The 24,254-nt window shown below is 45.6% G+C and overlaps 2 protein-coding genes across 7 annotated transcripts in view; one reads left to right on the top strand and one right to left on the bottom strand.

Moving 5' to 3' along the window:
- Positions 1 to 22,524, top strand: part of LMAN2L (lectin, mannose binding 2 like) — a 42,904-nt gene extending 20,380 nt beyond the window's left edge. For 2 of the 6 annotated variants that reach the window (XM_073897804.1, XM_073897806.1), the window contains 7 exons: positions 2,300 to 2,417; positions 3,200 to 3,282; positions 5,463 to 5,501; positions 16,354 to 16,515; positions 16,605 to 16,719; positions 20,586 to 20,705; positions 21,039 to 22,524. In XM_073897804.1, the coding sequence (XP_073753905.1) occupies positions 2,300 to 2,417; positions 3,200 to 3,282; positions 5,463 to 5,501; positions 16,354 to 16,515; positions 16,605 to 16,719; positions 20,586 to 20,705; positions 21,039 to 21,181 (780 nt within the window). In that variant the 3' untranslated portion in view covers positions 21,182 to 22,524. Of the gene's footprint in view, positions 1 to 2,299; positions 2,418 to 3,199; positions 3,283 to 5,462; positions 5,502 to 15,237; positions 15,271 to 16,353; positions 16,516 to 16,604; positions 16,720 to 20,585; positions 20,706 to 21,038 lie in introns of all 6 variants that reach the window. The other 4 variants (XM_073897805.1, XM_025868940.2, XM_025868947.2 and 1 more) reach the window with 4 other exon arrangements.
- Positions 22,525 to 23,542: 1,018 nt separating this feature from the next.
- Positions 23,543 to 24,254, bottom strand: part of FER1L5 (fer-1 like family member 5) — a 55,116-nt gene continuing 54,404 nt past the window's right edge. Inside the window, exons 52-53 of the mRNA XM_025868939.2 lie at positions 24,088 to 24,232; positions 23,543 to 23,976 (exon numbers count right to left, since the gene is read on the bottom strand). Of these exons, the coding sequence (XP_025724724.1) occupies positions 23,749 to 23,976; positions 24,088 to 24,232 (373 nt within the window). The 3' untranslated portion in view covers positions 23,543 to 23,748. The remainder of the gene's footprint in view (positions 23,977 to 24,087; positions 24,233 to 24,254) is intronic.

The raw sequence follows: 24,254 nt of genomic DNA, 5'->3' as shown, positions 1-24,254 counted from the left end.
ATAGATAAGTGAACCTCAGCAAAGAGAACAATTTCTTTTCCCTGTTCATTTTATGTGGCAGAGAATTCTAACAGAACAGAGGGGTAAGAGAAGTGTCTACATGAGCTATTTGTGCAAGCTGGCTTCTTAACCCAGATTGTAGTGTTGAACTCATTCTTGGACTGAGTACAGGGCGGTGTGTTCTGCTGGAACAGGCAAAGGGGCTGGCAGTTGACAGACTTGGGTTCCAGATCTAGCTGTATCACAGACCCACTGTGAACCCTCGCTGTTACTTAATTTTCTCATTGCTCAGTTTCTCCATCTGCCAAATGAACTTTGTAATACCTTCTACATGCCCACTAGGGTTATTGTGAAAATAAGACAATAGACATGAAAAGCTTTGGAAAGTTAAAATGGTCACAGAAATGTGTGTTGTTGCATTATGCATCTGTTATAAGTTTTGTTGATGGGGTCTCTGGTTAGTAAGTGATTATGTCTAGGGCTAGATGCTTTTTTTTTTTTTAAGCTTTTATTTATCTGACAGAGAGAGACACAGCTAGAGAGGGAACACAAGCAGGGGGAGTGGGAGAAGGAGAAGCAGGCTTCCCGCGGAGCAGGGAGCCCGATGCGGGGCTCGATCCCAGGACCCCGGGATCATGACCTGAGCGGAAGGCAGACGCTTAACGACTGAGCCACCCAAGCGCCCCCAGAGCTAGATGCTTTGTTGCTGTCTTGCTAGCTGTCTCTACATAAGTCTTTTAGCAGCAGTTCTAGTTTAGAATCTTGTTATCCTGCCCTTTTTCAAATTCTCTGATACTGTATTTTTGTTGTTGTTGTTGTCTGACTATCAGAATGAGCTTTGGAGTTGTTTCTGAGTTATTTGAATAGGATGTGGTTCTCAAATTTGACTGTCCATTGGAGTTAATGCCTGTGGTCATGGGGATTTTTAAAAACTCCCTAGGTGAATCTAATGTACAGCCAAGTCTCAGAAGCTCTGTGAGACACAGCCCTGAGCAAAGGCGTATGGCTCTGTGCTAGAGGAAGCCAAGGATAACTGGCAGACACCCCTTGGCTCAGTGCGAACCTCTCCGGCCCTGGTCTCACCCCAGGGGCAATAGTACCTACCCACTGGCTGGGGGGCAGCTTCCTGCCATGGAAGGATTTCTTGTCCTGAAATCTAAGTGAAACAGTAGAAAGAGGAGAACCCAGAATGACAACACAGGGACTGGGCTCATCAGGGTAGGGTAAGCTATCAGAGATTGCGGGTTCTTTGGTGAATTCAGAAGTAACTTCACAACTTTCATTTGACTTTGTGTTCCTAATACTAACACTTCTGGAAGATTTCCCAGAAATGATCTAGCAATATGTTGCTCAGGAGCTGGAACTGTTAAAGATTCTGGCTGAATCCTGTTGGCCTGTATGCTCCTCATTCCCTTCTTTCTTCATAGTGACCTTTTATCAGGAGCCTCTCTAAGCCAGATACCTACTCTACTCTCTCCTTGAAAGTGTTCAGCTATTTAGAGCACTTAACCATCCACTTACCTCCTTCTCCATTTTTCCAAGCTTTTGATACACAGTTAAAGAAAAAACCCCAAATAACAAACACAGGAGTCTGATTAGTACCCACCTCCTTAATGTTTTTCCACCAGAGTCTGTCCCTTTGATGGGGATGGTGGTGTTCTCCTTTGGTGCATTTATGCTTCTTGGCCATGGGCATAAGGTTTTGGGGGACTGTAACTTACCCCTTCTTGGGGAATTCTGGCTTGCCCCTTGGCATAGGGCCAATTCTAGCTAATTAGAGTTGTTTATATATCTGCTAATTATTCCTGGAAACCTTTGCATAATGACTTAGCTTTTCTTTTCTTTTTTTTTTTTTTAATTTTTTTGTAATGAATGAGGCTTTGACCTCTCTTGAAATCCAGGCTTTTTAGAATCTGTCAGAGGGGTGATCTGAAAGTTGCAAATGACTGTTAATTCAGCCACCTGTACTCTATAGGCTGAGATGCTTTCCTGTAAGATCACAGTATAATTTAGCAGTCTCTTGTCTTTTCCGACTTTGGAGTACTGTCCTGTTTCTATGGGAGATATTGAAGATCATTGGGAGGCTTATTCACTTTTCATATTAAATATCAAATGCAGCTGGGCAGCTCAACCTGTTTAATTTTATGACACAAACACTTAGCAAGTCCTAGATTTCAGTTTCAACCCTTCGCCTTGTGTTACCTGAACTTAGGTTTTCCAAGTCTCTAGACCGCTATGAGGGCTTGAGGGATTTCAGATTTCATGCTCTTCATTGATTCCAGTGTCTTTTTTACCCTAGCCATGCTTCCTGAGAGACTGGGAGTTGCAGGTACACTTCAAAATCCACGGACAAGGGAAGAAGAATCTGCATGGGGATGGCTTGGCAATCTGGTACACGAAGGATCGGATGCAGCCAGGTATTGGGACCCTGGGTACTCTTGTGTGGGGTGCGACAGGCCTGCTTTCTCATGTGCCCTCTTTTTGAGAAGCATCCGTCCCCACAGTGCCAGCAGTTCTCCCACTCCCTTGATGTCTGCGGATGAAGACCAGCCTGTCTCGTCTCTAGAATGGGGTCTGAACTTAACTCATCCTGGGGCGAGATCTTGCTTATTAGTTCCTTCCAGTTTCCCTTTGAGGCCAGAGGGGCCTGTCGGCTGGGTGAAAGTACTGGCTCTCCCGAACAGGGGTGATTGGGTGAGCTGACTTCTTCTGAGCATGCGCAGTGAACAGTCTCAGAACTCCTTGAGTCAGGAGTTGCGCGGGAGCCGTTGCTCCAAGGGCATGGCAAACTCAACCTGATTTGACCTCCTGATTTGACCTGATCTCTTTTGCAACAAGAAGTGGAACTTGGGAATTCAGCTGTCTCTCAGGGGCATAGTTGTCACCAGGCATTCGTGAAGCAGAATTCTTATGGGGCGCCTTAGCAATCGGTTTGGACCAGGGAACAGCTGTAGTGGTAAACAGCGTTGCAGTGGCCTTCTCTCTTCCCCCTGCCTTCAATAACAAACAGCTACAGACTTTACTGGGTGCTTGTTACAGGCCCTGCACGTTGCCGGGTGCTTTTACATATGTTTTCTCATCTTAAAGAGAGGCCTGGGAGTCATTTGAATTTTACTTTTTCCTCCATCAAAGCGATGTGTTATTCCTTTATCAACTCTTGGCTTTATTTCATTGTTCATCATCTGTTCTCTCTCTCTAGGGCCTGTGTTTGGAAACATGGACAAATTTGTGGGGCTGGGAGTATTTGTAGACACGTACCCCAATGAGGAGAAGCAGCAAGAGGTAATGGCAAGTGTCAGAGCTTAGGTCAGCTGCACTGACATCACAGTCCTTTGCCTCAGGAATGTTCATGAGGGAACACGGGATAGAAAGTGAGGGGTTTGGTTCTATTTTCTTCATCAACTGAACTTGAAAAGTTAATATCCTTGTCAGAGTGTTCTAGAGAGAACCGTTTATGGTGCACAGTCCTTTGGGAATGGCTGTCGTGATTGGGGACTTTTTCTTTAGCGTTAACAGTGTTCTCTTGTGCACATTAGGTAGCTGCTGGAATTGAGCATGCTTGGCCAGTTGGTCATTTGGCTTCTAGGCCCGCACCTGAACAAGCTGAATTTGTATAACACAGCTCCCCTGACTTAATAGATCACCGCTGTGCTCTCTTCTGCAGCTTGCTCACTCTTTCGAGCATCATTTTCTTCTTTCTGTTTTTAGACCCGAACAGCAATTCTGTTCTCCTGTAGGAAAGGTTGTAAAAGGAAATTGATGGAGTCCCAGCATTTTGTTGCAATCCAGTTTCTGGCTGTTGGCAGAAGCTTCTTGTTTTTTGTTGGCTGACCCTAGGGTTCTTTAGTACTTTCTTATACTGCCAACAGGTTTGTATTCTTTGCCTGATGGCCCTGCTATCAGATGCTGGGAAAGTGATTATGACAGGTTGTTGGTGCATATCCTTTGGCTAAATAATAGCAAGAAAGACAGGATTAAGGATGGAGACAGAACTCACTTTATTTTTTCCCTAAAAGCTTTTTATGAAAAATTGCAAACTTATTTAAAAAATAGGAAGAATACATGATCGTATATGCAACACCCAGATTCAACAGTTTTTAGCATTCAGCATCCAGAGGTGCAGTTAGAGCCCTGAGTTTGGAGAATAACTTTGTTGTAAGACAGTTACAGAGTAGCTTCTCCGTGTTGCCTCTGGGCTCTTCCTCACTCCACTATACATCAGGTACTTTCTAGGTGGTGGGAGTTAGGAGCAAGACCAGCATGGTCCTTGCACGCAGGAGCACTAAGGTGTGAGAGTTCTCCTGGGGGAACCATGGGGTGCTGTAGGAGACACAGAGGCGTGTTGAACCTGGAGTGGGACAGTGTGGTAGTGGTGGTGGTTGGGGAAGACTTCCTCCAGGAAGTGACATTTACATTGAAGTCTGCAGAATTAGGAACCAGTGTGCCGGGCAGAGGGGAAAGCATGTGTTAAAGTGATAAAGTGAGAGAAGGGATCAGAGAGGGATGATGCTAGAAGGAAAAACAGAGCCAGCCGTCTTGCCATGTTGCACAATTTCAGGGGCCACCGTGCCTATTGCATTCTTTAGTACTAGTACTGTTCCCTGTTGGCCAAGTTGCCTGGCCCCTGAGTTTGAACGGTGTCTCCTTGGGTGGTTGGTGGTTTGGCTGTTTGGACCGGCACCAGAGCCATCTGAGTGTATGTGACTCGTCCTCACCACGCACACTGTGGGGCCAGATTCTGAAGTTAGGTGTTCCTGTTAAGGAGTCTGGGCTTGTAAGTGGGGGCCAGGGGGTAAGTGTTATAAAGGATTTTAACGAGGAGAATGTCATGACTAGGTTTGCAGTCGTGCTGAGGAAATAATGGTAGTTAGAGACGCATCTGAGTAAGAGGTATGGGCTTTAGGGCTTGACTGGACTCTTAAACCTGGCTCTCTGCTTCTTCCAGAAATAAATTGTTCAGATTCTCTTAGCTTCCATTTCATCATCAGATAATAGTAGTTCTCATTTAAGAGGGCAGATCTGATGGGCTTATTTTGTAAGAAGAGTAGGTGTTAATAAAATTAGTTTCAGTTGGTAAAAATTGGGACTTCTTTTCTGGCTAGCTGTTAGGGTTCTCACTCCCAGCTGTACATTGGAATTACCTGAAGTGCCTTTAAAAATACTGATGTCCAGAGGTGCCTGGGTGGCTCAGTTAGTTAAGCATCAGACTCTTGATTTTGGCACAGTTCAGGCTATCAGGGTCGTGGGATTGAGCCCTGCGTTGGGCTCTGCGCTCAGCATGGAGTCTGCTGGAGATTCTATCCCTCCCCACTGTCTCTCCCCCACCCGCCCACTCATGTGTGCATGTGCGGGATCTCTCTCTCTCTCTCTGAAATAAATAAAATATTTTAAAAAATGAAATAAAATAAAAATAACTGATGTCCAGGCTCCAACCTCAGAGAGTGTAATTCTGTTTGTCTTAGGTGCAGCGTATGCAAACTTACTGTTTTAAAGCTCTCCAGGTGAGTCACATGTATAGCCAGGATTGGGAACCCCTGGACCAACGTGAGGTCCTTGTTTCCATATTAGTTTACCTGTTAAAGACATTTGTTTATTAAAATGACATTTAAGAAAACTAATCAAAGTGGTTTCTGTTTATTCAGTGGCTATTATATGCCAGGTACTTTACAAATACTGTCTTAGTCCTCATCAAAACTCCTTAGAGTTAGTATTATTTTTCCCCATTTACCAATGAGTACAGAAGCTTAGAGAAGTGTCTTGTTCAATGTAACAGCCAATATAAGGTGGAGTCAGATTTTGAACATAGGTGTATCACATTCCAGAGACTGCTTTTGATTATGATTCTCTACTTCCTCCCATCCGTTGTTTCTTCTGCCAGGTTGATTTCCTTGAGAATGGAGACATTATTCTCATGTCATCTCCTTTGTAATTTCAGTTCTTAGAGCTTATATTCAGTGCAGAGAGTATAGAAAAGGTACTCCTTTCTACATTCCAACAACCTGGAACTACTTTAGAGGGTAAAATCAAGTGTGTTTTGTGGGCGGCATGGTTTACTTTGATATCGTACATAAAGGTGCTGGGTGTTCTTTCCAACACTTGTACATGTATTATTTACTTGTAACAACTCTTTGAGGGTAGATATTGTCATCTCTACATTACGGGTAAGAAACTGAAGTGCAGGAAGGTTAAAAAATTTGTCAGTGACACACAAGTAGAGGATTTGCTTCCAGCCTGCAGTCTCATTATTTTGCTTTATTATTTTTGAGTACATGAGAAGAGGGTGACAAATATGGTACCTTTAGAAAACTTGCAAATGTCACATAGAAAATGTGCTGAACTAGGAGAACAGGCCTGGCGGGAGGGGGTATGGAACAATTCATCAAATTCCTCAAGGGAGTGGAAAGTGTTTCTCTGGTTTCTCGTTTCCTTGTCACCAGAGCACATGACCTTGTTGCTCAGCTTACTTGCAGCCACATTTGTTCATGAGAAAACATGGGGAGAATTCTAGCAACCAGTAATGCATCTGAGAAGAGGGTGAGGGAGTTCAGTTTAGGCTTGGCTCTCAAATCAGGACAGATTGTTAAAAGTAACATAACCTCAGTTTCCCTGTCAGCAATAGAGGAATTGTAGTTCAGGTGAGTGAGTCAAGAGTTTCACTATTTGGGAGTGCAAGGTACTACTTGTGCCATTGTGAGGTTGACAGATCGTAAGTGGTTGTTAAAATGATAGTGGAAGAAATGGGAAATCTGGATAGAGCCGTAACAGGAAACGAGATTGAATTAGTACTAAAAAATGACTCATAGAGAGAAACCTGGGTCCAGATGGCTTCACTGGTTGATTCTATCAAACATAGAAAGTAGAGTTAATACCAGTTCTTCTCAAAAATTCTTAAAAAATAAGAGAGAGAGGGGCACCTGGATGGCTCAGTTGTTAAGCGTCTGCCTTCAGCTCAGGTCATGATCCCAGGGTCCTGGGATCGAGCCCCATATGGGGCTCCCTGCTCCACAGGAAGCCTGCTTCTCCCTCTCCCACTCCCCCTGCTTGTGTTCCCTCTCTCGCTGTGTCTCTCTCTGTCAAAAAAATAAAATCTTAAAAAAAAAAAAAAAAATAAGAGAGGACACTAACCAGCTCATTCTTTGAGGCCAGTATTATCCTGAGGCCAACACCACACAAAGACATCACAAGAAAAGAAAACTACAGACCGGGGTGCCTGGGTGGCTCAGTTGTTAGACGTCTGCCTTCGGCTTGGGTCATGATCCCAGTGGGATCAAGCCCCAAATTGGGTTCCCTGCTCGGTGGGAAGCCTGCTTCTCCCTCTCCCACTCCCCCTGCTTGTGTTCCCTGTCTCGCTGTGTCTCTCTCTGTCAAATAAATAAAATAATATCTAAAAAAAAAAAAGGAAACTACAGACCGTATTTCTTATATAGACATAAAAGTCATCAGCAAAATACTAACAAACCAAATCCAGCAACAAAGAATTATATACCACAACCATGTGTATTTATCTTAGGAATTCAATTTGCTTTAAAATCTGAAAATTAAGGGGTGCCTGGCTGGCACAGAAGAGCATGTGACTCTTGGTCTTGGGGTCCTGAGTTTGAGCCCCACATTCGGTGTAGAGATACTTAAATAAATAAATAAAAACTTTTAAAATCTGAAAATTAATATGATAGACCATATTAATAGAATAAAGGACAGGGGCACTTGCCTGCCTCAATCAGTAGAGGGTGCACTTCCTTTTTTTTTTTAATTTTTTAAAGATTTTATTTATTTATTTGACAGAGAGCAAGCAGGGGGAGCAGCAGGCAGAGGGAGAGGGAGAAGCAGGCTCCCTGCTGAGCAGGGAGCCCAATGCAGGGCTCAATCCCAGGACCCTGAGATCATGACCTGAGCCGAAGGCAGACGCTTAACCAACTGAGCCACCCAGGCGCCCTGGGGGTGCAACTCTTGATCTCAGGGTGAGTTCAAGTGCCATGTTGGGTGTGGAGCCTACCTAAAAAAATAAAATAAAATAAAAATAAAGGACAAAAACCATATGATATATAAATAGATGTAAAAAAAAGTATTTGAAAAAATGTAATATCTCGTTATGATAATAAAAACACTCAACAAATTAGGAATAGAAGGGAACTTCTTCAACCTGATAAAAGGCATCTGTGAAAAACCCTCAGCTAACATCATACTTAACTGAAATACTGAATGCTTTCACTCTAAGATCAGGAATAAGACAAGGACATCTGTTCTTGTTACTTCTTTTTTTTTAAAGGCTTATTTATTTATTTTAAAGAGAGCAAGAGCATGAGTGGGAGAAGCAGAGGGAGAGAGAATCCCAAGCAGACTCTGAACTGAGTGTGGAGCCCCATATGGGGCCTGATCCGAGGACCCCGAGATAAGGACCCGAGCCGAAACCAAGAGTCAGACACTCCACTGACAGAGCCACCCAGGTGCCCCTGTTATTACTTCTATTCAACATTGTGCTGGAGGTTCTAGTCAGGGCAGTTGGGTAAGAAAAAACATCTAGATTACAAAGAAAGAAGTAAAACTATTTATGTAGATGACATGATGTTGTATATAGAAAATCTTAAGGAATCCACAAGAAAACTACTAGAATAAATGAATTCAGTAAGGTTGCAGGATACAAGATCAACATACAAAAATCAATTATACTTCTGTATGCTGGCATTGGACAGTCAGAAAATGAAAGTAAGAAAATTCCATTTATACTATTATGAAGAATAAAATACTTAGAAATAATTAACAAAAGTACACTCTGAAAACTATAAAATACTGTTGAAAGAAAGTTAAGACCTAAGTAAATGGAAAGACATCCTATGTCATGGATCGGAAAACTTTTTTTATATTCTCGGTATAGTTCAGTAGTAAAGACAACCCAACTAAAAAATGGCTGGGATGCCTGGCTGGCCCAGTTGGTGGAGCATGTGACTCTTGATCTTGGGGTTGTAGGTTTGAGCCCATGTTGGGTGTAAAGGTTACTTAAAAATTATTTTTTATCTTAAAAAAAGTGACCAAAGGATCTGAGTAGGTATTTCCCCCAAGAGGATATACAAAGGGTGAATAAACATGAAAAGATGTTCAACGTCATTAGCCAAGTAGGGACATACAAATCAAAATCACAATGAGATGCTATTTAACACCCACTTGTGGCTATTTAGTTATAGCTAAAATAAAAAAGACAAATCATAACAAGTGTTGGTAAGGGTGTGGAGTAATTGGAACTCTCATACACTGATGGTGGGAATGTAAAATGGGGCACTTATTTTGGAGAACAGATGGTCAGTGCTTCAAATGTCTAAATACAGAGTTGATATCACCCAGCAATTCCACTCCTAGATGTATATACCCAAGAGAAATTGAAATCATGTCTACACAAAAAGTTACATGAATGTTTATTGCAGCACTATCTATTCATAATAGCCAAAAAATGGATATAACTCAACGTCCTATCAACTGATGAGTAAACAAACATATATAAAAGATTTTATTTATTTGAGAGAGTGTGTGTGTGCACGTGAGCGGGGGGGGGGGCAGAGGGAGAGGGAGAGAATTTCAAGCAGATTCCCTGCTGAGTGGGGAGCTCCACACATGGCTTGATCTCATGACCCTGAGATTGTGACCTGAGCTGAAATCAAGAGTCAGATGCTTAACCAACGGAGCCATCCAGGTGCCCCAACAAAATTTATATTTATATTCATTCAATGGAATATCATTCAGCATTAAAAAGAAATGAAGCATTGATAGGTCCTCTAATGTGGATGACCCTTGAATACATTATGCTAAGTGAAAGAAGCCAGTCACAATTGTATGACCCCATATATATGAAATGTTCAGAATAGGCAAATCTATAAAGACGGAAAGTAGATGATAGAGGTGGGCGTGGGGAGTGACTGCAATGGACACGGTTTCTTTTTAAGGTGATGAAAATATCCTAAAATTAATTGTGGCAAATCATAATCTTAACTGTGAATGTACTAAAAAAGCCATTGAATTATAGACTTTAAATAGGTGGATTATGTGGTATGTGAATTATGTCTTAGCATTGCTATTAAAAAAAAAATGATGATTGAAACATGACCTGATATCTTTTCTTGGCACTATGAAGTCATCAGCTGATGGTTGTCAGTTTCTCTTGAGAACGCAGATACTGGTGAAAAGTTGGAAGGCACTCAGTAGCATTGGAGCAGGGATGTCTTCCTTCAATGGAAGTCAGAGTATGATCACAAGAGGCTTTCCTTGAAAGAGCACAGAAGTGCAGCCCTTTGAGCCTTGACCCTCATTCTTCCTGGCGAGACATTTATTTGGGTCTTACCCCAGGAGGCAGAAATAGCTGGTCAGAGATCAAGCCAGCTTAGAAGTCTAGTTTGTCTAGTCTATGAGGTGATGACTGTTTTTTCTCCTTGAAACCAGAAGAAACGGGGCACCTGGGTGGCTCAGTTGGATAAGTGTCTGCCTTCAGCTCAGGTCGTGATCCCAGATTGAGCCCCATGTTGGGCTCCCTGCTCAGCGGGGAGCCTGCTTCTCCCTCTCCCTCTGCCCTTCCCCCTGCTTATGCTCATGCACACTGTCTCTCTCTCTCTCTCTCTGTCAAATAAATAAATAATTTAAAAAAATAAAAAAATTAACAATATGGTGCTATCCTTTATTTATTTATTTATTTATTTATTTATTTATTTATTTGACAGAGAGACAGAGAGTACAGGTAGGCAGAGGGGCAGGCAGAGGGAAAGGGAGAAGCAGGCTCTCTGCTGAGCAGGGAGTCCGATGCGCAGGGCTCGATCCCAGGACCCTGGGATCACGACCCAAGCCGAAGGCAGTCACTCAACCGACTGAGCCACCCTGGCACCCCTGGTGCTATCCTTTTTATTTTTTTTATTTTATTTATTTATTTTTGTTAAAGATTTTACTTATTTATTTGATAGAGAGAGACACGGCGAGAGAGGGAACACAAGCAGGGAGAGTGGGAGAGGGTGAAGCAGGCTTCCCGCGGAGCAGGGAGCCCGATGCGGGGCTCGATCCCAGGACCCTGGATCATGACCTGAGCCGAAGGCAGATGCTTAACGACTGAGCCACCCAGGCGCCCCTGGTGATATCCTTTTTAAAAACACATTCTCTCGGGGCGCCTGGGTGGCTCAGTTGGTTAAGCGACTGCCTTCGGCTCAGGTCATGATCCCAGAGTCCCGGGATCGAGCCCCACATCGGGTTCCCTGCTCAGCAGAGAGCCTGCTTCTCCCTCTCCCACTCCCCCTGCTTGTGTTCCCTCTCTTGCTGTCTCTCTCTCTGTCAAATAAATAGAATCTTAAAAAAAAAAACACATTCTCTCAAGTGACGAAGACACTGATCCCTCTTGGTCTCTTTATTGTTGGCAGAAGGAATCTTTATATCAGTAAAGGAACTCCACAGCTCCTTAAATTCCCTTGTTATCTTCCAGCTTGGATATGACTTAGTTTTTCAGTCCTAGGTGAGGCAGTGTTTTCTGAGAGAGAGACTCCTTTGGAAACTAGGTCCAGAGAATTTTGGCAAGCTATCTAGATGTGATTAAGCATCGGTACTGAGCTGCATTGAGAGCTAGTGTTTTTTTTTTTTTTTTTCTGTATTTATTTGTCAGAGAGAGAGAGTGAGAGCACAAGCGGGGGTGAGGGAGAGCTGCAGGCAGAGGGAGAAGCAGGCTCCCTGCTGAGCAAGGAATCCGACACGGGCTCTATCCCAGGACCCTGATATCATGACCTGAGCCAAAGTCAAGAGTCCGATGCTCCACCAACTGAACCATCCAGGCACCCCTCTTTACGTTCTTTTTTTTTTTAAGATTTAATTTGTTAGCATGCATGTGCACACGAGCTGGGGGAGGAGCAGAGGGAGAGAGACAAGCAGACTCTGTGCTGAGCACAGATCCCAACTCGGGGCTCAACCCCATGGCCCTGAGATCACGACCTGAGCCGAAACCAAGAGTCGGTTGCTCAACTGACTGAGCACCTCTCCCTTTCCTTTTATAAAATCTGGAACCATTCTCCAATATTTCTGTGTTTCAGGTTATATTAGAGACCTAGGGCTTTTGTTTTGTTGGTTTCTAACAGTATATACTAGTCACTTTTCCATATTGATTTGAGAACAGTGAAGCATAGAGATTGAGCCAGGGTTGTGGGGCCAGATTACCTGGCTTTTTTTTTTTTACTACTTAAAAAAGTTTTCTTACCAGTGCAGTGGGGATACTGATACCACCTCTTAGGGTTGTGAGAAGTAACTGAATGGGTATGTGTACATTACTGACTACAGTGCCTGGCGCAGAGGAAGCGCTCCGAAAATGCCAGCTATTCTCGTTCACACCACTAAATGCCATTCCCAGGGGACACTTTGCAGACTTGTTGGCAGTGGCTGTTGTGGCTGTGTTCTCTCCCTCTCTTCTTCCACTCTCCTTGTCTTCATACCTAGGTTCCAGAGAGCAAACGTGGCCAGCTTCCTCCACGGCACTATGTCTTAGGTTGGAAAAAACGACTCTAAGACAGTGGCTCCTAAATGCTGGTTCATGAACTAGTATTGGTTGGTAACGAGTTTCACTGATGTTTTTTTTTAAGATTTTATTTATTTATTTGACAGAGAGCACAAGCAGGGGGAGCGGCAGGCAGAGAGAGAGGGAGAAGCAGGCTCCCATATCTCACTTCATCATCATGATCAGCCCTGCCAGCTAGCTCCGTATTATTCTCCCTGCTTACAGGGAGAAAATGGAATCTCGAGGAGCTAATGTAATCCACCCAAGGTTATACAGCTCTGAGCGTATACCTGCAGTTAGAACCCAGGTCTCCCTGATTACTGAGGCTGTGTGGGCTCCTTTTTCTGTCTAGTGATTTACAATTACTTGTGTGTGGGATTTTAGCATAGGATCCATAAGTCCACAAGTTCATGGGTCTCTCTTCAGTCAAGATAGGCTGAAGGTACAATTACCACATAGAGGGTCTTTTTTTTTTTTTTTTTTAAGTGGCCTTGTAGTACAAAAATTTGGAAACATTTCTTCACCCTACAGGCAATTATCATTTGGACAATAGGTAGGAGTGCCTAATTTTTAGTGACTCTTAAACTAGGAATGAAACTACCACCTTGCCTGAGTCTGAGGGATTCTTCAGCCTTTGGTTCTAGCTATATATAGGCTGCTTTCCAAGGAAAGAAAATGAGCTGCTGTGTGAAATTAGTGGCTTCCCAAGGAACACTTAAGAACTCCTGACTGGGCATGGAAAATAAGAGGGCATTTAAAGACTTACTACTAGTGTGAGGTGAAAAGTTGAAGGCCAAGTCACGAGTTGCTGAAGTCGACAGATTCTGGCTCCAAAGCTGTGGGGTGCTGTGTCTGGTGCAGTATTTCTTAAATTTGGCCGCACATTACAACTGTCTGTGGTGCTTTTTGAAAAATCCATGATCCTGTGCCCTGCCGCCCCCACCCCCCGACTCTCTGACTGAGGGACCCACATGTGATTGCAGCTGGAAAGCTCTCCCAGGTGATGCTGGGGACCAGCTTACCTCTGGCTCTTATTGGATAATCAGATGCCTCACCAGCCTTGGGAATAGGAAGGCTCTGAGGGGTTAAGGACAGTTGTCCCGGCACTTTCCTGGAAGGTGCAACGTAAATTTCTGATCATGCATACTGGGGTTGACAAATGAGCTGCCCAGGGCATTTTTAATCCCTTCTTTTCCCTAATTGTTCACTGAAGTTATACACATTCTTGTCAGAAGCCCATTTCTGCACATTGCTTGACAGTAGACTAAAAATTCCCTTGCTCTAAATGATAGTTGTAGAAGAGGAGTGTTGGGAATTGGATCATCCACTGATTCATTTCGTCCCCTTCTGTATAGTCCTATGCATATTCCACCAGTGGCATAGGAACAGAGCAGTGGGGTGGCTGCTCTGAGGCTCGCCCTGCACTCCTCACTGTGGAATCCTACTTGTGCCGAAGCTCACACCCACCTCTCCCTTACCGGCTGTGTTTCAGACACTGGTGTCTCCTTCTGGTCCTCGAATATGGCCGACCTCATGCTTCTTACGCCCACAGATCTTCTGGTGGCTCCCTCCAGCGATGGAGGCCTCAGCTCAGATGTTGTCTCCTTGAGAGCTGTTTCCTTATCAGTTTATCATGTTACCTGATTTATTTTCATCAGAGCATTAGTAGTCTGAAATAATTTTTTTTTAAGTTTTATTTATTTGAGTAGTCTCTGTACCCAACATGGGGCTCGAACTCACGACCCTGAGATCAAAAGTGGCATGCTTTTCCGACTAAGCCAGCCAGGCACCTCTCTCTGAAAGAATTTTATTTACTTGCTTATTGTTTGTCTCTTCCATTCTGACGTCAGCTCTATGAGCCCCCAGCATCTGGAACAGTGCCTGGCTCCTAATAGGTGCTCACTGATAGAAGAAGGAATGTTTTGGGCTCCCTACCCTTACATATCCTTCCCATATCTCATTTCTGAGCTTGTGTAGGTATCTCTTGTTGCTAGTAGCTTAGAACTGTAGCAGTAGTCAAAGCTAAATATCCTCGAGCCTCATGATTTTGCTAAATCTGCCATGCTGCAGTGTTCCCACAGAGCTTTTTCCTTGCCCACATGTAGTAGGTTAGAATGACAACAGCTATTTGGAAATATATGTCCATAAGGTTCAATTGGAGGGTAAATGATCCCTTTGGATTAGAGTTAACTTTATTGTCTCTCAAGTGGTGGGATTTTTATCCTTTGGGCAAGAGCTTATGCTGAGATCCTGGGCAGTAAACGCCATCTTGAATTTGGAAGGATTTAGCTCTATTTGTCAGTCCTGTGTCTCCCCTTGCTACAGAAATACTACTGTCTGGGTGCAGACAAAACAAGTGGCCTGGCCTTCTGACTCAGAGACATAAGCGAAGTGGGGCCTTCTTGGACAGTGTAACGCTGTGTGTTTTATGAAGTCTCTGAAAGCCTTAGAGAGGTTTTCCTAGTGGGCCCCTTTGAGAATCGGGTAGTAACAGACCCTCTCCTTAGAAAACATACAAGCATCTATCTGTGCACATAGTTTTGCCTGTAATTTTGAGGGGTGTGAGGACTTGCTAAATGCCCTCCACGATCCTATAGTTCTGTTTGGGGATTTAGATTGGTTTGCTCATCCACCACAGCTGGGTCAAAGCTCTTCCACGGCTGTTTCTTTCTGACCTGGTCTCCTGTCTTCTGTGTCCCCTCTCGTTTTTATAACAACCTGCTGGACCCTCTCAGGCCCAGAAGAGGCGATATTCTCCAGGCGTCCAGGTACTCAGTCTTGACCCACCATGGCCATGCCTTACTCCCTATGTGTCCATCTACCATTTGCTCCTGTTTACACCCATGTGGCTGTTTTCTTGAGAGTCACCAGTCTCTGACTTTAACTGCATCTCCACCTGCATGTTGACTGTTGAGGACAATGAGGAAGTCACCAGAGATGTGGCATGTGTCATGTTTCCTGTCCTTTCATCACCCTGCCTCTGCACTGTCTCAGCCCTAGGCTGGTTCTTAAATAGTTAGCCCATCATTTCTGAGGAAGAATTCACTCCTCCAACTCTATTGGAGAGACAGGGCCTCTGAAGTAGGTGGGAAGATGGGTGGCATATGCGGAAGCTCGTAGTGGGAGAACTTGCCCAGGGTATTACGGGGAGAAGTTATGTGTAGGTGAAGCTGAAGCGGGCTGGAAGGTCTTTCGACTAAGAACAGTCCTTGTGGCTGGAGAACACCAGCCAGCAGCCTGGTTCTGGCAGTGCTGTTTCTGAGTCCTGATCCATTTAGCATCCATCATATGCTTATAGGATTTGAGGATTTGAAAGGAGCTATCCGGAATGGAAAGATTTCCCTGATCAAACAGGTATTTTCAAAGTACCTGCTATGTGTAAAATGCTTACTTGGGGGGTGGGGGAAGGGAGGTTGTGGGGGATGGAAGGTGGAGACATACAAGTATAGTGATTTTTTTTCTTTTAAGAAGTTTACATAGCAACTGGGGAGATAGGTATATATACAGAAAAAGGAAACCACCAGTCCTGGGCCATGTATGGATGTGAGTGCCAAATAGTGATCTATGGAAGGATTCGAGTCCAGACTCCAGAGGGGCCATTTCAGGCCCACCCCGGGTTGGTAGCAAGGAGGATTCCTGAAGGCAAGTAGAGAGGTCAGTTGCTTTCTGGGCCATAGCCTTTGACCATCTGAATGTGCGCTCTCAGGGGCTACTAATGATGAGGCGGAGTGGTCGTCTGGTCTGCTGGAAGGGGCTCAGCTTGTATGTGCACAATCCCCGATGCTGTTTGTACAGGCGTTCCTGAGAGCGCTTCCTTACTGTCCTCTGTTCTTCCTTCCCTGCTTTCCCAGCGGGTCTTCCCCTATATCTCAGCCATGGTGAACAATGGCTCCCTCAGCTATGATCATGAGCGGGATGGGCGGCCTACAGAGCTGGGGGGCTGTACAGCCATTGTCCGCAATCTGCACTATGACACCTTCCTTGTGATTCGCTATGTCAAGAGGCATTTGACGGTGAGTCCTTGTTTTCTGGACCAGTTGGTGGTATGGGCTGCCTTGCACCTGCTTTCGTGGCCCTGATGTATCTTTTCTTTTTATTCCAGATAATGATGGACATTGACGGCAAGCATGAGTGGAGGGACTGCATCGAGGTGCCCGGGGTCCGTCTGCCCCGGGGCTACTACTTTGGCACCTCCTCCATCACTGGGGATCTCTCGGGTACTGCCACGTGCACTCTTTATTTGTCCTGACTGAGGTCATATCTCGAGAGCCGGGCCTTAGTGAGGCTTCTCAGAGGGGAGAGCCAGACAAGCAGAGCTGTGGGAAGCGAGTACCCAGACTGTGCTTCTCTTCTGGCGTTCTGGTATTCTTCAGCGCCCCCCACCCCTCCTCCCCGGCCCGGGCCTAGGCTCTCCTAGTGCAGTTGGCTCTAGGAGACGGTTGGTACTAATGGGAAGCAGGGTCTGCGTCTTCATCAGGCCAGCTCCTCTAGCCCATGTTTGGAGTTCTGTGCTTTGCGATCTTTGGTGCCCCTTCTGCAGTCTGGTTTCTTCCCGTCCACCTCCTGATGGGCCGCGTTCCCCTTCTCTTAACAAAGCTTTTCCTTGAATTCCTTGACTGTGCCATCCTTCTTCTAATCGCCGCCCCCGGGCCCTGTTCATGCTCAGACTTTTCAATGTGTTGTGTGTACAGGTGCCTCTGTGTCCAGGCCGTCCACCGCTCTAGCCCGCTGCACTCGGGCCTCCTGTGCATCTTGGCCAGGCCGTGAGCACTACTCTCATCAAAGCTACTTCTGTTTCCTTGCCACGTCTGGTCCTCTGCTCTCAGTCCTTGCTCTTTGTCCTCTTCGGCTGGTTTGACCAGTTACTCTGAAACTCTTGCTTGATTTATGTGGCATTAATAGTACCTGGTTCTTTTACTTTTCTATCTCTGGATTTTCTTCCTACTTGTTCCTGATTTGTAGCATCCCCTTCTATGTTTATTCTGTCCCTTGGCTTGAGCTTTAATCGTAACCTCTTTTGAGAAGAGGTAAGGCACTGAACTTTTGGGTTTTTTGACTAGTATAATTCATTTTGAATAAAGCTAGTATGAATTGGAATAATTTTTGTTTATCCGAAGGAGTCCTTTGCTCTAGGTGTTTAGTGATGATGCCTATATCAGTAAGTCTCTGTTCTCTGCCTATAGGATATCCCTAAATACAAATTAGGTCTTTCTCTTAAGATCTTTTTTGTTGGCATCTTTTTTTTTTTTAATCAAGATTTTATTTATTTGAGAGAGAGAGTGTGCATGAGAGCAAGCACAAGCAGGTGGGAGGGGTAGGGGCAGAGGGAGAAGCAGAACCCCCCTGAGCAGGGAGCCAGATCGGGACTCGATCCCAGGACCCTGGGATCATGACTTGAGCTGAAGGCAGACACTTAACCAACTGAGCCACCCAGGCGCCCTGTTGGCATCTTATTATTATGCAGTGGATTGTTGAAAATGGCTGAGGACACATTCCAGTTCTCCCAGCCTTTGATGCCCCTACATTGTGAGGAGCATTGCCCTAGCTTTTTATCTTGTCCCATGGCTTAAACAGTCCTGACAGCAAAAACATTTTTCTAATTGAAGGTAATCTAATTTTTTCCTATCGGGGTCTGCTAAAGATTCTAAGAGTCCAAGCAGCCGTAGATGCCATCCTACTAATAGAAATAGTGCTTTTCCTTTTTTGGGAACGAACTGAGGGTCACTTATCTGGAGCTGGGGCAGCCATCTTGCCACCAGCTGGAGGATGAAGATCACAGAAGAGGGCAGAATGGAGAGAATCACAGAGAAATGGTGTACCAGGGCTTCTGGTGCACCGTGCCTGGAGCCATACAGAGGTTGCAATTGGAATAATCCTAATACGTGAGATAGTAATTGATGGATTTTTCCCCCATATACAAAAATTCTAAATTTCTTGGTTCAAAGGATGTCTATTTAGGTGTGAGGAAGAAAAAAGTGGGGACATCATATGGTTTCTCTCTTCTTATGCCAGAAGTCAAGACAAAGTGTGCTAGGAAGACACAAGTTGGGAAGGAGTCCGGGGAATGAATGGTTGAGGGGTCCCCAAATTATTACCCCAAACTAGATTTCCTCAGCTGAGAACAGAAAGGGCAGAAAGTGCCCTGTGCAAATCTGTTTTGCACTATAGTGTTGCACTATGAGGATCACAGTTTCCTTTGGGCCTAACATAGGTCTTAAAAGTCAACTAGAAGAATGATCTAGATCCACACTATCCGATATAATAGCGACTAGTTACAGGTGGCTACTGGACACTTGAAATAGGGCCATTCCAAACTGCCATGTGCTATAAATATAGAATACACACCAGACTTCAAAGACTTAGAAAATGAACATAAAATGTCATCCGTGGGGCAGCTGGGTGGCTCAGTCGGTTAAGCATCTGCCTTCAGCTCAGGTCATGATCCCAGGGGCTTGGGATTGAGTCCCACATTGGGCTCCCTGCTCGGCAGGAAGCCTGCTTCTCCCTCTGCCCCTCCCGCTGCTCGTGTTTTTTTTTTTTTCTCTCTTTCAAATAAATAAAATCTTAAAAATAATGTCATCCATAATTTCTATATCATTTGCATGTTGAAATGGTAGTTCTTTTAATATATTGGGTTAAATAAAATATGTGTTAAAATGAAAAAAAAAAATAAATGGCAAGAAATCCAGTCTGTAGCAACCAACGTGGTAGCCATGAGCACCCCTAGCATTCAGATTTGTGGTCTGTTAATACCAGTTCCTGCTAAAGGAAACAAGAGCTTCCTGATGCCTGGTCTGAGGTCGGAAATGGACAAGCTGGGAACTTCCCAGGAAAGCAAGGAAGATAATCAAAAACTTCTGGGTTCATGTAAAAGGGCTCAAGAGCCAACGTGAATAGGCTCCCACTGGAGAAAGATGGGTAGTGTTGAGCATCTATAAGAGGTACAAGTTCAATGTCTTGAAACATATCAAGACATATGTTTGAATCGATGAGATTATAATGACACTTTAAAAAGAGAAGAGAGGGGCGCCTGGGTGGCTCAGTCGTTAAGCATCTGCCTTCGGCTCAGGTCATGGTCCCAGGGTCCTGGGATCGAGCCCTGCATCGGGCTCCCTGCTCAGCGGGAAGCCTGCTTCTCCCTCTCCCGCTCCCCCTGCTTGTGTTCCCTCTCTTGCTGTGTCTCTCTCTCTCTGTCAAATAAATAAATAAAATCTTAAAAAAAAAATAAGAGAGGAGAAAAGGGGCGCCTGGGTGGCTCAGTTGGTTAAGAGTCTGCCTTCGGCCCAGGTCATGATCTCGGGGTCCTGGGATCGAGCCTGTGTTGGGCTCCCGCTCAGCAGGGAGTCTGCTTGTCCCTCTACTCCTCCCCCTGCTTGTGCTCTCTCTCTCTCTCTTAAATAAATAAAATCTTGAAAAATAAATGGGATTCCCTAATTCCTTGATCCTTTCTCTAGTAATTCTTAGTGAGATTCAGGGTGACAGTTACAAGAAGCGGCAGAGAATTAGTCATCGTCCAGAGGGGAAGTGTGTGCCATGCCAATAGCCAGGCCCTGCTCATGGCCCATTAATCAGCTGGCATGAGGCCCTTTCCTATCTTGCTTGAGTGTGTCAGCTGCATGGAAGGGAAGTGGTGGTACTGTGTCTTTCCCTCACTTTGCTCTAAGGTTTTACATACGAGGTGGGCTTCAGTGCTTGCATTATGTCTTAAGTTTTTTAACTATATAGGTAATGCATGCCTGTTGATAAAAACTTTAAATCCTAAGTAATGTGGACTATTCCCTGTTCCCTATCCTTATTTTCAGATGAAAGAAAACAGAGGTTTCCCTTATTTTTTTCAATCACTGCTAGTGGGGTACATGGCTGGCTCAGTTGCTACAGCATCTGACCCTTGATTTCGGGGTTGTGAGTTCACGTGTCACGCTGGATGGAGAGATTACTTAAAAAATAAAAAAAAATAAAATAAATTTCTAAAAAAACCCAAAGTCACTGCAGATGAACTGTAGATCAGAAGCTTGAACCAAGATACTCCCAAGATCCCTCTTTTTGAGGTGGTTTGGGTCCTCCTGGTGCTTTTTCCCTTTAGATAATCATGACGTCATCTCCCTGAAGTTGTTTGAGCTGACGGTGGAGAGAACCCCAGAAGAGGAGAAGCTGCATCGAGATGTGTTCCTGCCCTCGGTGGACAACATGAAGCTGCCTGAGGGTGAGCGCAGGGGATCCCGGGAAATGGTCCTGTGGTTGGGGAGGAGGTCACTGTGCCTGGGAGGTCTGAGGTGACTTGCACCCACATCCTGCTGGGCCGTCTCCTTTCTGTGTTCTTCCCCTGAAGAGCATGGAGCATGCACTCCCACCATTCCAGCAGTCTCCATGTTACAGATGAGCAGGGCTGCTCAGTTTTTAAATTGAGGCACCTGGCAAGGGGGGCGTCTGTCTGCTCTCTGGCTCCCAGAAATGAGTGTCAGAAACTGGAGACTTGGATACCTTCCCGACTGGGGAGGCTCCCTGCTTCTGACTTGCTTCCCTCTTGTTTCCTCAGTGACTGCCCCGTTGCCACCCCTGAGTGGCCTGGCCCTCTTCCTCATCGTCTTCTTCTCGCTGGTGTCTTCCGTATTTGCCATTGTCATTGGTATCATACTGTACAACAAGTGGCAGGACCAGAGCCGGAAGCGTTTCTACTGAGCCCTCCCGCTACTTCCGCCCCTGTGGCTGTCACCGTGAGCCAGCGCTGGCCCGAGCGTCCAGCCAGCCGGGCCTTCTCCAGTCTCCAGCAGCGGGTCAGAGACTCTGTTCTCTCACTGGAGCTTTGAATGCTGGGATACTGCATTGCCGTGGTGATCCATGGGGACATCTCGCTGGTTCCGGAAGCCCACCTACCCTAGGGCAGTGCTGCTGTGACGTGCCTTTCCCTGCAGTCCTTCTACTTGGGAGCTAAGAGGGATGGAGAGAATATATATGGTTCTGATGCCAAGATCACAGAAAAGAATTTCATAGCTCAGGCTGCCTTGTTGTTGGACTCTGAAGACCCTTGTGCTTCATTTTTAAATCCACAGAGAACACAACATGGATAACTCCTCATACCTTCCAGGCATCCATTTGTCGGGTTTTGCTTTTTGTCCAAGCCTCTGTCCACCTGAGGAATTTCCCCTGGAAATCTGGATGGAAACTTCTTCCCTGTGTTGCCTTCTCCCTCCACTCATTGCTCTCTCCACATGCAGCCTGAGCTGGAAGAGACATCTGGATGCCTCTCTTTTTGAGCCTGGGGCTGCAGAACAAACAGATGTTTCACTGACCCTTAGTCAGGTGGCCACAGGGAGAGGGCTTTTCGCTTTGGCTCACTGCTCCAGCCGTTGTTCTTTAGCGTGAATCTTGGTTCTGTTGGTTTGTGACCTTCCCAGTTGGTTCCTTTAGGCCCTCAGTCAGGTTTGGCCGAAAGTTGGTGTGCAAGTCAAGAGAAGCTTGTATAACTTCATGGTTGCCAGGGGAGTAACTGGGAAACTGACCAGCTCCATGTTTCGACACCAGAAGCAACAGTTGCCATGTGATCTGACCATGTGTGAAGATGTTTCTGGACTCTGGAGCCTGCTGAACTGCATGTTTGGTGTTTATCATGACTTTTGGAATCCCACTCTAGTGTTCAAAATGTGAGGAGGCTTCCTTTTTATAACCTCGGCTTGGATACTCCCCAAAGAGGAAACTTGGCTTCTTTTTCTTAATGGATAAGAGACAGTTGCTGTTCTCCTGTTGCAAATCTGGGAGCAATGGATCCTCGTCCTCTGTGCCTGGAAGAGATCATTGTCATCGAGCAACAGAGCCCGAGCGTTCTCCTCTGTGGGTCAATCCTTATTCCACTGCCTTATCTGACAAGGGGTCATGTGCTGCTCACCTGTCTGCCCTGTGATTAAATGGGCCAATAGGCCAGTCTCCCTGGAGGGCCTGGAGCTCTGAGCTCTCCTAGTCATGTACTTCTGTAGCCTAAGGGAAATTCTTAAAATGGCTGATGGAAACCAAACATGAGCTTTCAATTCAGTGTCCTTCCTTCTAGGGGTGGTTTTGGGAGAAGGTCTGGGCCTTCTTCCTGAGCCCCAAGCCCGCCATCCGTCGCTTTGCCTTCTTCTCAGTTGGGAAAGCCCTCCGCCCAGCCCGGAAGGAAAGGTCACCTTGGCTGGGTATAGGTTTCTGTCGTGTTGGGCTTTCTTCTGTCCCTCCTACGTGCTTAAGTGAGCATCATATGCTGTAGTGCTCTCCTGCAGGTGAGAGTAAAGTGGGATCCTCCTAAGACCTTCCCCACAAGAGCAGAGCAGCTCCAGGGTACCAGAGCACAAGCTGTGACCCGGAGCTTGGCCTTAGCACCACTTAGAACTGACAAAGCAAATGGCTGTTTTGTCTTTTTTGAGCGCAGGGGGGATTGGCTAGACCCCTGTGGTGGGAGGACCTCGGTGGGCTCTTGAGATGGTCCAGGCAGTGGTGCAGGAGGAAGGGGTCTCATCGTGGGGGAGGGTATGTGTGTGTGATGATTGAATTTATGAGTTTTGTGTGATTCCAGCTCCCGGGCTCCTTGTGGCTTTCGGAAAGAGGATGGGGAAGACATGAAGTGCAGTCCCCACCCAGCATGGGGCCAGCCTTTGAGAAATGTGTGATGCAAGGAAACTGTCTAACTGAGCGTGGTAGGTCCTGCCCTAGCTCTTGCTTTTTGTTCTTAGAAACAAGTATTTTCCATTGTGAATGGGACCAAATACTGTTCTGGGCCCTGTAATCCCAGGCGTGCTCTTGAGGAGGGAGAGGTCTGGTCTGTGTTTGAGGCTCTTTTGTACATGCACAGTAGAGGTGAGAACAGCGGCCTTGGCAAGCTGCTTACCCCCACATGAGCCATTTCTCTCCTCACAGCCCCCCTTTCCCTTGGTTCCCCTCTGACTTCAGACCCTCTTAGAGAGGAAGAGACCCTGAAGACTAGAGGTGGTGTATAAAGACGACGTCGTTCCCTGTCCTTGTGAGTCTTGGCTTTCATGGTTTCTTTAACCCCCCCAAATTACAAGGTGGCTCTCTGTGACAACATTTGTTTACTTCAGTGGGAAAATGACAACAGCTCTGTCCTTGTTGGAAGTGGTTTCTGAACAGAACATGCCCCTCATTGCATATGTCCCCGAAGCCCCCTGCCTATGTCCTAGAAGATAGAAATGAGAACTAGTAGGAAGCGCAAGGGTAGGGCTGATGATGGGCCGGAGAAAAGCCAGGCAGACGTGGACCAATTAGTCTTGTGGGGCTGGAAGTTCTGGGAAAATGTCTTGCAGGCGATTCATAGGTTCCTGGAGGAGTTTCAACTTATGTTCTATTGTAGAATTTAGGTTCTGATGCTGGCTGGTGAGGTTGGAAGAGTGAGGACTGCTGCTGGTTGGGGGATTCATGACATTGGCGGATATTTTGATGGGAGCATTCAGCTGAAGTTTAGGTTTGATCCAGCTCATGGCCAAGTAGTTCTAGAGAGAATAGGCAACAGTTAGCCTGAGGTAGCGGCTTGAGGCTGTCTCTTCAGAGTCATCCCAAGAGCAACTAGTGCCTTTGTCCCTGTCCCCAAGGTTGTCACTCACCGGTGCCGAATAGATAAAGTTGAACAGCATGAGTGCTATAATAAATACGATTGCACCGATTATGATTTTGAAGTGGTAGCGTTTCCAGACAACGCGGCAGAAGATTGTCACAGGTGACCGCAATATGAACAAGGTGTTGGGGCGTCTGTCCATGAGCAGAGGAGATA

Source organism: Callorhinus ursinus, unplaced genomic scaffold (assembly GCF_003265705.2).
Source record: "Callorhinus ursinus isolate GAN/ISIS: 27379988/994484 unplaced genomic scaffold, GSC_fseal_2.0 scaffold10, whole genome shotgun sequence".
In the NCBI taxonomy this organism is placed as follows: Eukaryota; Metazoa; Chordata; class Mammalia; order Carnivora; family Otariidae; genus Callorhinus; species Callorhinus ursinus.
This window is presented reverse-complemented; position numbering and strand designations above follow the sequence as displayed.